General features: G+C 36.4%; 1 protein-coding gene across 21 annotated transcripts in view; it reads right to left on the minus strand.

Annotated features, from left to right (window-relative positions):
• Window positions 1-13,532, minus strand: part of RBFOX1 (RNA binding fox-1 homolog 1) — a 1,522,779-nt gene that overhangs the window by 24,923 nt on the left and 1,484,324 nt on the right. For all 21 annotated transcript variants that reach the window (XM_034784116.1, XM_034784117.1, XM_034784125.1 and 18 more), the window contains one exon: window positions 12,113-12,177. In XM_034784116.1, the coding sequence (XP_034640007.1) occupies window positions 12,113-12,177 (65 nt within the window). Of the gene's footprint in view, window positions 1-12,112; window positions 12,178-13,532 lie in introns of those variants that run through there.

Below are 13,532 nucleotides of genomic sequence, written 5' to 3' on the forward strand. Positions count from 1 at the left end.
CCCAAACCAAACCAAAGTGGCAGATTAAGGTAAAATGGGGATCAAACAGCAGAAGATTACTGCCAAGTAGGTGATGATGTAGGGCAAAGCTAACTGCTGCCAGCTGGCCCTTTGTTGGTGTAAACAGCACTGGGCTCCTTTAAGGAGGAAGACTGAGGGCTCAGAAGTGACAGGCAACGGCTCATTTGGGGGAAGGAAAAGATCTGCATAGAAGGCACTGTCTGGGATGCAGGAGGCTAACAGGTTGGGAGCAAGAGTCTCAGGTATCTTCATGATTGGGAGCAAGAGTCTCAGGTACCTTCATGATTTGGTGGATTGAGGTGCCATTTGGCCTTAATCCACCCCATTTTTCAGGCTAGATTGTGCCTATGCAGTCTGCCCCGTGTAAACGTTGGATGTAGCTTCACCACCCCAGGGAAATAATTCCATTTCAGGCACCTTTCCTTGTCTGTTCCCCCTTTCCTTCTTCGAGAGCGGTAATTTCCTACTGACCCTTCCTAATAGTAGATTACTACACCCGTGACAGTTCAGCTGCACAAGTCTTTGCCCACTCCCTGCCCATCTCTTTGTTGGGGGGTTATGTGTGTGCAATCCCTCTCTCTCTCTCCAAGTCTGTAGCAGAGAGGCAGGTAGGGCACATACAACCCTGCTTAAAACCCTGTGTGGCCATGAAGGATTGTATATGCCCTACCTTCTCTTATATGCCTAGGCCACAATTTGGCCCTTGATGTTACTTTGTAGGGGTTGTAATGTAATCTGTTAGATTTAGTATGTAGCATTACATTAAAAAGAATTCTTTAACATGCACAAAAAATTAACCCAACACTCCTAGAACCTTACAATCCCTCCTGTTCTACCAGGGTAAATTCTGTTTGGTGAGAGACAGAAAGGGTTTAAAGGCTTCCTCTGTAGAAGACAGGAAGGGTTTAAAGGCTTCAAGGACTGTGGACACGCACACACAAAATTACAATAGCCCTACGAAATACAAAGCATAAAAGAAAAATGTATAAACATAAACCATTAGAACTGTCTAACAAATGGGGCTCAAACTCACAGGAGCTCTTGAACTTTAGTCACTGACTTTATAAACTATACCCGAATCACTTTCCTTGGCACTGAAGTGTAGCCACCTCTGAATGTAACATGGCAACTGTGGGAAACAGTGCATAGCAACAATACATAGAAGATTGGAACTGAAACAAATACAGTATTGAGCAGAAATTACAGTGGGAAGTATTAGCCTATCTGCCATTAGCAGCCCTTCTCTGGTAAAAAGCAGCAAGGGTTTTACTAACACAAAAGGTCAGTATTTAGGTTTTAGGGACCAGTTTCTCAGCTGTTGTAAATTGATGCAGCTCCTTTGAAGCTAATGACTTTAATGGAATGATGCCAATTTACTCCAGCTGAGGATATGGCCCTCTGAATCAGTGGCAATGACAGCCCATAAGTGTGATCTGAGACTTACACATTTCTAAATGAAATTATTTTAAATACTTTAGGCTTTCTGCATGCTCTAAAACTTTCAGGGTTTTGTTTGTTTGTTTGTTAGGGAGAATTCCAACCAGACTGATGGTTGGCTGGCTGAATAGTGTTCTTAACAATAATTTACAGAGAAAGGTTTCAGAATCTCTTTCTAAAAACCTTTTATGAAGAATTCCTCCCTCTTTCTTCTCCTGAATTTCAGTATCAAGGCTATTAAAGGACTGCAACATGTTGACATTTAGTTTGATGTGTGTTATAAGAATGCTGACTTTGCTATTATCTTGTTTTATATTTCCAGTAACTGTAAGATCAAAGTCCATTATCATACTCGTAGCATTTAAATCACAATACATGGAGACAACTTAACAACTTTACAGTTATACCCAGAAATCAAATACTCTCTTAAATGAAGTCAAAGTAAATTATAAACAAAACAGATCTTTTCCTGGCTTCTATTCATCCAGCGGTATCCAAGAAAGTTGGTTGAATTGAATTATACTGGGAAAATCTTTACTATCATACTAATCTCGTTTGTACCAGACAGTTTTTACCCAAGCAGTTCACTGTCAAACCTAACTGACAAATGTGACTAAGATGGGGTAGGGGGACACAGGAAGTGACTGTTTTTGTTTCACAAATATTCAGATGTGAAAACTACCATGATGTTCTGCACCTGGATCTCCCACTTTCAGTCTGGAAGTAAAGGAATGTCACCCAAGTTTGCCGCCATTCCTCCCATCCTGGGGGATGTCCTTTTGTAGATTTTGAAGTGAGGCTAGAAGAGGTGGAGGCCCTGTATATGGATTTCTCCACCAAAATCCAGTACTGTAATAATGTAGTATGTGGGGAGTATTGCCTCATGTTGAAAGAAGAGCCCCTCTTCTTGCCAAATGAAGCAATCAAATTAATGCCTCTGTATTACTTCTGTCTAGGTCCCCTCAGTGGCTGGTACTCAACAGCTGCAGGGGGATCTAGTCAACAGTATTATGGTTCCAGCAGGAGCCAAGCACCAGGGAGAATAGAGGAGATCCAGTGGAGTCAAGAGATGTCCCTTCAGGTGGTTCCTGCACACAATTTTGTGAATGTGAACCAGGCAGGAGTGCTTCAATTTCAGCCCGAACAGTGGCAGCATTTGTCCCTTGGGAGCGGGCAAGGTCACACTGTGTAGAGCCCAGCATTTTACGCCCTGGGCAGCACTGAGCAGATAGAGCAGCTGACTCCCAGCAGGCCGGATCTGACTTTCAGGCGGCCTCTTGCTGCCTCACAGGTCCCTGTAATTGCATGGGTTGCAGGTGCCTAATGCCACCACTGTCCCAGAAAGGAGAGATTTTCACTACTAAAAGCGCCTTTCACTTTCAACGAAAAAATTGTGGCAAGAGGGGGGAAAATTCTCATTTACAAAGTTGCTGAAATGTGAATTCTCAAGAGCGGTGAGAATATGGTGCAGCAGTAAGGGAAACTTACCATCCCAATTTAAATTTCAAAGATTTTGTCAGAATTTGGACAGAATTTACTTAAATTAACAACTGCTGAAATTTCTATAATTATTCTCTCACCGAAGTTTCTGTAAACATGCTTTATTTTTTGACTACACATTTTTGACCCACAGTCAAAGTACACCTCTACCCCGATATAACACGAATTCTGATATAACGCGGTAAAGCAATGCTCCGGGGGGTGGGGGGGCTGCGCACTCCGGCGGATCAAAACAAGTTCGATATAACATGGTTTCACCTATAATGTGGTAAGAGGACAGCGTTATATCGGGGTAGAGGTGTAATATTAAGTAATATTTTACTTAATATTTCAGTGGGATTTCTGTGCATGTGCAGAACTATATCCAAAATTATGTCAATGGCAGATATTTGTATTAAGGACTAAGGAGTAGTGCTTTAAGAATAAATACCAACAACTTGGTCTGTCTTCAATAAGAGCAGGGTTATACTCTAATTATTTTGGCATTTTGACAGTGGTAAATATTTTCAAACTTGGATGCTTAAAATAAGGCACCTCAATCCATATGTGAACAACTAAATGAGTGACCTGATTTTCAGAAGTGCTGAGAGTCTGCAACTCCCACTGAAGTCAATAGGAGTTGTGGCTGCTCAGCATCTTTGAACATCAGGTCACTTAGGTATCTAAATTTAAGCATCCCCATTGGAAAATGTTGAGCCTGGTTCTCTTTACACCCAGGCTATTTTATATTGGTTTATCAGCATAAAGGGGCCTTAATGCGAGTATATATTTGCATCTATTTTAAGGACTGTTTGGAGCACTGCTAGAACCGTGTAAATGAGAACCAGACCCTTTGTCTATTCAGCACTTTGTGAACATTTTCATGTAAAATATAGAATAGAATTGATTTTTGAAATTTGTAATGATTTCATGTCATCTTTATATAATAATTGATAATAATTCACTGATATTTCATATTAATTCTTTAGTGCAATATCACTATCCCTCAATAATATCATGAAGTTCCCTTATTTACTCACTGATTCATATATGATATGGTTTTACCAATCTTCTTTAGTAAGAGCTAAGTGATATCAAATTCTGTAAGCTACCTTTCAAATTACTTTATCTTCTGACTCACATGATAACACACTTTTACTTTCTATTTTATGATGTTTTCTTTGTTCACACCATAATAGCCATCATGTTGACTTATCACTTTACATTACAGTTGGAGGAGAGAAATTAATGGTCAAAATATTGTATATTGAATACTTTGTCAGGATCAACTCAACCCCTCATCCAAGACAGATAAAATGAATTTCATGAAGGTCTACAGGTTGATGGGCCTTTGCATGAGACCTTTAAAATAAAGGTTCTGCATGAAAGATCCCATGACACTTTTCATAAAAGCAAGGGTTTTCCTTGGCATCCTTTGCTAAGCTGTTCAGTACTTGGATTATCTGCCTGTTTACCAAAACTACATCCTACAGCTGACAGCATTTCAGTTATGTGAAGAGAGTTATCTGTGAATATACAGGTAATAAAGTTCTTTGGGATCCTTTGACATGAAAGGGGCTTCCACAGATAAATGTAAGATTGTTAATTACTACTTTCTTAAGTTCACTTTCTCTAGGTAATATCATTTTAAGTATGCTCGTTTAGTATGTTTTCACCTCCCCACAAATTGCTCTGGATTGCCATTGATTTCCACCCTATACTATACTCATAGCTCCTCATGCCATTTTTCTCTCTCCCCATTACATAATATACTAAATTCCTTCCCAGCTTTTACAACTGTCAGAGTTGGGGCACTTAGGGCTTGTCTATACTTACGCGCTGGTTCGGCGGCTGGCAATCGAACTTCTGGGTTTGATTTATCGTGTCTTGTCTGGACGTGATAAATCGAACCCAGAAGTGCTCCCCGTCGACTCCGGTAATCCTGCTCGGCGCGAGGAGTACGCGGAGTCGACGGGGGAGACTGCCTGCCGCGTCTGGACCGCGGTAAGTTCGAACTAAGGTACGTCGACTTCAGCTACATTATTCACGTAGCTGAAGTTGCGTACCTTAGTTCGAATTGGGGGGTTAGTGTAGACCAGGCTTTAGGTTCACGATACTTGTATAGCATGTTTTAATCTACTTTTTTGTGGTCTATCGAGTCAATGATCTGAAAATTAAAAACTGTAATTCGGCCTTGACATGACAAAAGGTGCTGTTATGGTCCAGCATATCAGTGGCACAAGCAGTGACCAAATAACAGTTTTGGTCTGTTGGGTTGAAAATCTATGTTTTATAACTCCCTGACTCCACATTTACCCAGTCTGGTGAATATTACACATCTAAAAACCAACATTACATATTCCACCAACATTCTGTAACAATTCAGAGGAAGACATTATAAAGTATTCGGTAAATATGTAACTGTTTCTTAAAATATTCATTTTAGTACTTTTTTCTCTTTGTTAAAAAAAGAGGGGAAGACACTAAAAGGTACCTAAGGAATATATTAATTATCACATCTATATGCCACTAAGTGTATATCTGTAAATAACTGAAGCAAGACCACTCAAAAGTTACAACTCAAAATATTTTCTGATGTAGGCCAAGATTTTTTTAAAAATGGGTGCCTAAATCCATACCTGGCACCTAAACAGGTGGCCTGATTTCCAGATATGTCAAGCACCTGGCAGCTCTCACTGAAATCAGTAGACCCTACTGGGTGTTCAGCACCTTTACAAATCAGGACACCTATTTAGATGCCAAATACGGACCTAGGCATCCAACTTCAGGTAACCATGTATGGAAATATTGGCTGTAGTTTTCCTCTACCTTTTCTCTCAATTTTTATTTCTTCTCTTCCTTCCCCCCCCAAGCTATAGCCAGGCTATATTTTAAATCTTAATCCAGGCTTGTCCTTACTTTTTGGGACTCTGAAGAATAGCTCTTTTTTTCAAAGATGGCAAAGAATGGGATTAGTAGCCAATACAGATGAGGCAACCTCTTAAGTGAGAATACATCTGTAAAAGGCGAACACCACTGCTTCAGGCAAAGGGAACCTGATTCACCACTACATTATTCCTGCTTTGCATGAGTGTAACTCCACTGATTTCAGTATACCTCATGTAAAACTTGAGCAACGTAGTTGTAAATCAGTATTAGCTCTGTAAAATATAGCTTTGTAGTTCTACTAGTTATCTCCAGTATGAAATTTAATTGTTTTCCCTTGTAGTTTGCATAGGAAAGGGGTAGCTGCTAAATGAGAATGGCTTCTAAATGAAGATATACAATATTATTTATCTATTTGGGGAAAGCTGCAAAATTTAATGATCGCACACTGTTCCAATTATTACAGAATAATTTTGCAATTCATTAATGTTGTCTTACTTCTGTAAACTCCTATCATTTGTTCTGCAGATAACTCCCTAGATTTAATTTCTTTCACTCTCCATGCTTATATTTTTAGCTCTATCACTTGAATCTTTTCTTCCAACTAAATCCTGTTTTTTTCCTTTGTACTCATTGTCCACATTCCTCCTAATTCCTTCACGAAACTGTTCTGTAACAGCTACATTTTCACATCTAAGCCAAGCGTGCCCATAGAATAATCTGAGTGCCAAATGTGGAATATGTAGTTATAGATATAAAAATACAGACCTAGGAGTCTAATGTGTAAAAGTCCAAGTCTGCTCTTGCTCTCTAGTAGATTTAGCTACCACAGATGGCTATCAGAATGAGTAAAGGCCCAATCCAACTCCCACTGTATTATGCCCTAAATGTTTCAAAAGTGCTTTGAAGATGCCAAGCACTGCATAAGTGTTATATATCATTATGACTACAGTATGTTATGCAAACTTGAATGCAGTCTTTGGATTCCTGTCAAGCTGCCAATATATCTCAACTGAATCTCAAAGTGTGAGCACATTCGTACAGATGCTCAAACTACGTTAATCAGTAAAGGATAACTGATCTTCACCTACCACTTCCTGGGATCCTTCTAATTATCGCATATATTTGCTTAGTGAACATGTATAGATGGGCAAACTTCAAAAAATGGTTTGGAGATTCCAGTTGGGACTAGAGGGATGACTTGAGTTTGTTTGGGGTTTTTAACTCATTTGTCCAACCTTATTAATTTTTACATAGAATATTAATCCATAGAAAGTGTTTCTCCTGCATCTGATGAAAAAGTGTGCCTATTACATATATTGACTACAACTATTTAAAATATCAATCTTTCTATAAAATGCTTTAATGGTAAATTAAACTTTGGCTCAAGGTACTATTATATTTTAGATGCCATTAAATCCTGATTTTTTATTATATATCAACTGGTGAGATTCCCAATAAAAAGGAACATTATTTTAATGAAATTATTACACTGTCTTTCTTCATTATTTATTCACAAATGTAAAGATATTTAAAGCCTAAAATATTTAACAATTTGCCTAAATCTACCTAAGCCAACCAATTGTTTTTTTTTTTGTTTGTTTTTTGAGCCCTTGATAACATGTCTTCAGTTAACTTCATATGTCTAAGTATTTTATTATTGGGATTATTGATTACAAATATCAAGTACTATTGTCAACTCCTTAATCAAAGAGAACAGCTGGATAGCGTTATTAACTTCTGTATCTATATACATTACCAGTTTGACAAAAATAAATAAATAAGTCATTTTAAAGATAAAAAGATTGGAATAACTGGGATTTTGCACTGAAGTGATAAGACTATCTTAAAATACAACCTCTGTATGATAAGTTTCCTGTTTCCAGGTGTTATACAAAATTCTGTATGTGTCCAAAGAACATATACCACGAAAACAAACAAAAAGGTCCTTTTTTACACTACAAAGTGCATTGTGTGTGTAAAATGTTTTATTATACACCTTACTATCATCTCTTATTTTTTCAAATTGTACAACACATAGAAAGAAAATCCAGTTTCCAATGTCTATGGGTCTGATCCAAACCCCAATGAAGTCAATAGGAGTCCTTCTACTTACTTGAGTGAGATTTCAATTAGACAATATATAAATACTTTGAAGTCTCAGAGCAAACTACCTCATTACGTGTGTGTGTGTGTGTGGGTTGGGGGGTGGAGATGAAGTGTGTGTATATATGAATACCCAGATACACATTCATAAACACACACATAATTATCATTAAATAAGTATTATATTGTTAGCAAGCAGTACAAGTGAAAATAATTTTGCCTTCCAGACAAGGCTTAACTTGTTTTAAAAGCTTTCATACACCACCATATATATTTAAACACATATTTGCTGTTAAAGTTAATATGCAAGAAAGGAACATTTTTCTTATTCTGATCAGAGATGCAACAATCAAGTCATAAAACACAAAACCAATAGCCAATCAATGTGAATAAATCTGCCCTTGGGCTTAATTCAAGCAAGCCATTCACTGAGCTAATGTGATGGATCTGTCAAATCCGATACAGCATTACAGACATACTAGCAACATCAAGTGAACATGCAATGACAAAATGACGATACGCCCCACTGCCATGCTTTGACTGGTTTTACCTCATGAAAATAAAATTTGATAGCTTTGCCAGTTTTCTTTAAGTCAGACTTAGATTTAAGCCTTTACTAGCATCTATATTTTAAGTACTTTTTAAAATGTAACCTAAAAATCAAATAAAATCTGTACTTAAAATTAACATATGTGTTTTAATTTATAGTATACCTTTAAAATTGTTTTCCTTTAATCAGCCTCTCAGGTTTAAGAGCTTAGAGGTCAAAGTTCAAGAGTGATACAAAACATATATAGACCTAAATACTACGTGTCCCCCCATCCTCTTATCAGTTGGAAGGGAAAGGAATTTCTGAGAAACATTTTAAACTAGACTGTTAAAAATGTGAAGGTTTTGATCAAATTCTTCAAAAAGCTCAAAGCTTTAAGTTTAATTTAATAAAGTGATTGACTGCGTAGAGTAGCGTAGATGTAGCTCCGCTTCCTTCCTGAAGTTGTAAAATGATTTCTTACTATATTGCTTCATAAATAAAGCCGACTTTTCTCTTTTTACAGGTTTGATAAGTGAGTGGAGAAATCTATAAGGCCTATTTCAGTTTTGATTGAAATTGACTGTCATTACATATGTATGTTTTCTTCTGTTAAAAACTACTTAATTTTTTTACAAGGTTCATCATCTTCCCTTGCCACCTTAGTCTCTTCCTCCATATTTGTTGTTCATTGCCTATATCCAGCAATCTTTCCAAGTGTGACAAACAAGGATACCATTATGTTTCCTCACAACAGTTCTACGGCACCAATCATTATCCAATGACTTGAGGTATTGACTCTGGATTCCCAAATCTTTCTGTTCACCTCCTGTTTTTTCTATTAACAAAATATGCATCCAATCCAAACAGTTACTCTTTCCATCTCCTCACTTAAGATAGTGTGTCAAGATAGGGACCCTGTCACTCATCATGTATATGATCTGTGACCCAAACAGTACTTTTTTTTTCAAGTAACCTTTTCATGCTAGAGCACTGCATCACAGTATATGCTTGGTGGCATTCAGTGTTTGCCTGGGCATTGTATTAACATATACAATAAATATGTCTGGCTGAGAATGGGGACTCATATCCACTACAAAAATGAACATTGTGTGACCAAATGTGTAATACTCATATGTAGCACAAGACAGCAAGTGATGGTTACATGTAGAAGAAAGGATACTAGTGGTTGTTCTGTATTTCAGCATTTGCATTTAGTATTAGAGATTAACTCAATTTTTGCCAAATTCTAATTTGCCAAATCTGACAAAAAACTCACATCCTTTAATGAAAATTCAGTGAAAAGTTAATAAAATGAACAAATAAATTTGTAATTGACTGTAATTTGAGGTATCCATGTTTGCATATAGTTTCATATATGCAAAAAGTTTTTGCAGGATTTCTTTTTTAAAACTAATGTTAGGATTCCCCAATAGAGAAAAGTAAGCAAAATTATATCTTTGTAATTAACCCAAAAAACTTTATTCAATTGGGGGTAAACACATTTAACTGAGAAGCCAAATTTAAAAAAATCTAAAGAAATTAATCAATTTCAGATACCTGTAATTATGCAGCAGGCTCAAGTTATTTCAATTCTAATTATACACAAAGAGTTTATTTGAAAATTCAGTATTCTAGAGATATTTTTCATATAAAATAATTAAGAGTTGTAACTACTGCATTACTATAGATACCATCTCAATCTTCTTTTACAGAATTTAATCATACTATATCTTTTCCTTTATTAAGTTTTTTTTCCAATGTCATGATTATTTTTATTAGTCAGGTTGACTCACTTTCTCTCTCGCCAACCATTATCAATATAGCAGAATAGGTAAAAATCTTATATTTTACCTTATGGTATCTGATTTTTCTGTTTGTTTTATAAGTAGGTTCATTAGTTGGTAATTAAAGCATTTAGGCTTCATCTTGATATTGTTCACTTCCCCTAAGTACTATGTAAATCTTTCATTATAGCAACAAGCAAACCCTTTTAACTGACAAAGAGAGATCTGAACAATATCTGGCAAAAAAAGGACTAGCAATAGGAGATTATTTATGATTTTGCCTTTTTGGTTTTAAAAACTTTTTAGGATCAGGAACTAGTTTTACATTTGAAGCTCACAAAAAATACCGTAGCTGCAACATGCTAACAACACACCTTTGTGGAAATGAAATGAAAACTACTGAGTAGCACTCCATATGGTAGGTTACCCTGCATAGAAAGAGTACATCACAAACAAGGTGCAAACAGCAATATCTGATTGACATTACTGATCCGAAATTCATATAAAGAAACTTGCTTACCTGTCTCACACAGCATGCCTCAGCCACACATGCAAATTGTTTTTATTTACCAAACTTTTTTTAATATATCTTATTACCAGAATAAGCATTTTTAAAGGCAATTATGCATGCATAGCATTTTAACATTCACACTGTGTTCCATTTTTCTCAGAAAACACAATCCATGAACAGCACTTCATTCTAAGAAATCCTTTGCTATTTCTTATTCTGATGTTTTCTTTAAGGAACAGAAACATAAAGAACCAATAATAATGACCATTTTAGCACCTAATACTAAGTCTAAATTTATACTCAAGTTGCAAGAAAATTTCTCACTGATTTCAATGAAAGATTTTCTTGTCCTAAGTACAGAAATGGGTTCTTTGCTCTTTCTGTGAAGCAAAATATACACATAGCTATCTTTTACAAAATAGATACCCCGCTTCTATTGTGTGTTGTAAACTCTTAAACAAACCATTTGAAAAGTATCAATGGGTACTGCAGATTTTCCTACAGATACAACTTCTGAAGAATGAATTTCCAGTGAAGAAATACATTCTTCTTTTTCATTATGCCCAGATCCCTTTTTATGCACATGCTTAATTTTACACAGTGTTGCAAAAACCTGGCCTTACTGAAGTCAATGGAAGTTTTGCCACCTACTTCAGTGGGGCCAAGATTTCATCCTATAAGCAATTCCATCGACTTTAATGAAACTACTGACACCGCATAAAATTAAGAGTGTGTGTCTGCAGGATTGGGCTATATTGATTTTAAGAAATTTTCCACTTTGTCAGCAGTGTATTTACCCAATTTTGATACCATGATTTAAAAGCTGGGTTTTTGTTTTTGGTTTTTTTTTTTTCAAAAAAAGGGAAGACAAGTAGATTGACTTGTCTTTATATAAACACTCAAATAAATGAAATGTTTGGAAGCCAGCTAACTGGGAGAATCATCATTTGTCTTCGATAGCCTGAACTCCTATTGACTTCAACAGGAGTCAGTGAAAATGGAAGGTACTCAACACCATAGAGGAGCAGGTTCTACATTAATTGAAAAAGTATTGTTAAGACAAATTATGATCTTAAGCAGCAGACCATTATGGAGCTGTACATTTATTTATCCACACTGTAAAAGGGTCACAGACTATCGTTATCTCATAGTAAAGTGCCTGATCTGCAACCCAGGAAAGTGTGTGTATCTTATGCCTGATTCTTAATTAATCATTACCTCTCTATTTATAGCTCTTCATAACAATACAGCCTAACTTTATATCCCATAGTCATCTGCAGAGCAACAAAACAGTTACAAGACTTATTTTCCACTTCCTGTATGCTAAGTATTTATTAGCAGTAAATTAGGTCTTACCTGTCACTGTAGGCAGCTGCAGTGGCAGTGGCAGGCTGGGCATACCGGTAGGCAGCATAACCACCCTGAAACACAAACTTACATTCTAATTGCATTGCTACAGCAGTCTAAAGTAATATTTTCCAAAATTTACCAGCAACTATTTGGAATGTTCTTTTCATGCTATAAGTCCAATTAAGGGGTTGGACTATATATGAAATATTTCACAAGGTTGTTAAGCAGAGCTGATCACAAACCCAATCAGTTCCTGCATGTTAAGATTTAATTTGACCCAAAGATCAGGCTAATCAATGGCCTGCATTCATCAAAAAAGTTTTTGAGAATATTTTTCTTTACGTTTACAGGTAGCAATTTCCCTTACCAATGAGGTGTAGTGCAGGTTAATAAATCAGTTAAAAGAAAATAAACTACAAAGCTAACAATAATTTTTTAGATTTAACATGATACCTTGCATGTGCTTGATTAAACCAATGAAATTTTTGCTGCATTAAAACTCTAATTTTATATAGGTTTCTAATTTGTAAATAAAATCATAACTAAGAAGGAATTTCTTTTCTTTCTCTTGAATTAACATTCAGCTGTACGTAACAGTAATTGCAGCTGTTCAATTAAGCAAACAGACAAACAAACACACACATTTGAAAGGAATTGTGTGCAGTGATGCATTGATTATCAAACTGTGAAAATAGCAGAGCTTCCTGTTCAATGGACCACGGTGTTATATCAACCATTTCAAAATGATCTCAGCATGCCAATTAACAAACAGAGCCCAGTCTCCACAGATAACACAAACACCATTTACGTTCCAATTAGAATCCACCATCCCATAATCCTCTGGGACATGGAACTATTGTGTGTCCCCATAGAATTAAAAAAGAGATGAAAAAGAAAACTAGTTGGATCACTCAGCTTTGAATGACATTTCCCCCTATTGTTAAAGTGAGTATTTAAATGGAGTGCTCCTATTGTTGAGGGCTCTGTTCACACTAAATATATGTAGAAGTGTGAGGAATGGGCTTCTGTCTGCCAACCCTCATGAAAATAGTAGCATATTTTTAGTGCACTTAATATAACTTTTTGTATATTGTATTACAAATAGTGTATTAACTAGACTACTCTTCATGAAATAACCTGTTTATGAGAAACTTGACAGGGCTTCATTTAGCCCACCGTTCTAGAGATTCTCCACAGGAAATTCCAGCTTATCCCCCCCTTCAGGGCTTTTGCTTGATTTAATCCCTCCAACCATAACAGAAATTTTGAGAAACATTTTTTTGAAAGTCAGTCCCACACATAGCTTGGCTGATGATGCCACATCTCCTTAACAGTAAGCACATAAGCTTCCCATCTACACACAGCCAGATAGACACTCTAGGCTTGGAGCTTCACCTATACTTGAGGCACCTCTATATTTCTTATT

The sequence above is a fragment of the Trachemys scripta genome, chromosome 10, assembly GCF_013100865.1.
Source record: "Trachemys scripta elegans isolate TJP31775 chromosome 10, CAS_Tse_1.0, whole genome shotgun sequence".
NCBI classification, from domain to species: Eukaryota; Metazoa; Chordata; order Testudines; family Emydidae; genus Trachemys; species Trachemys scripta.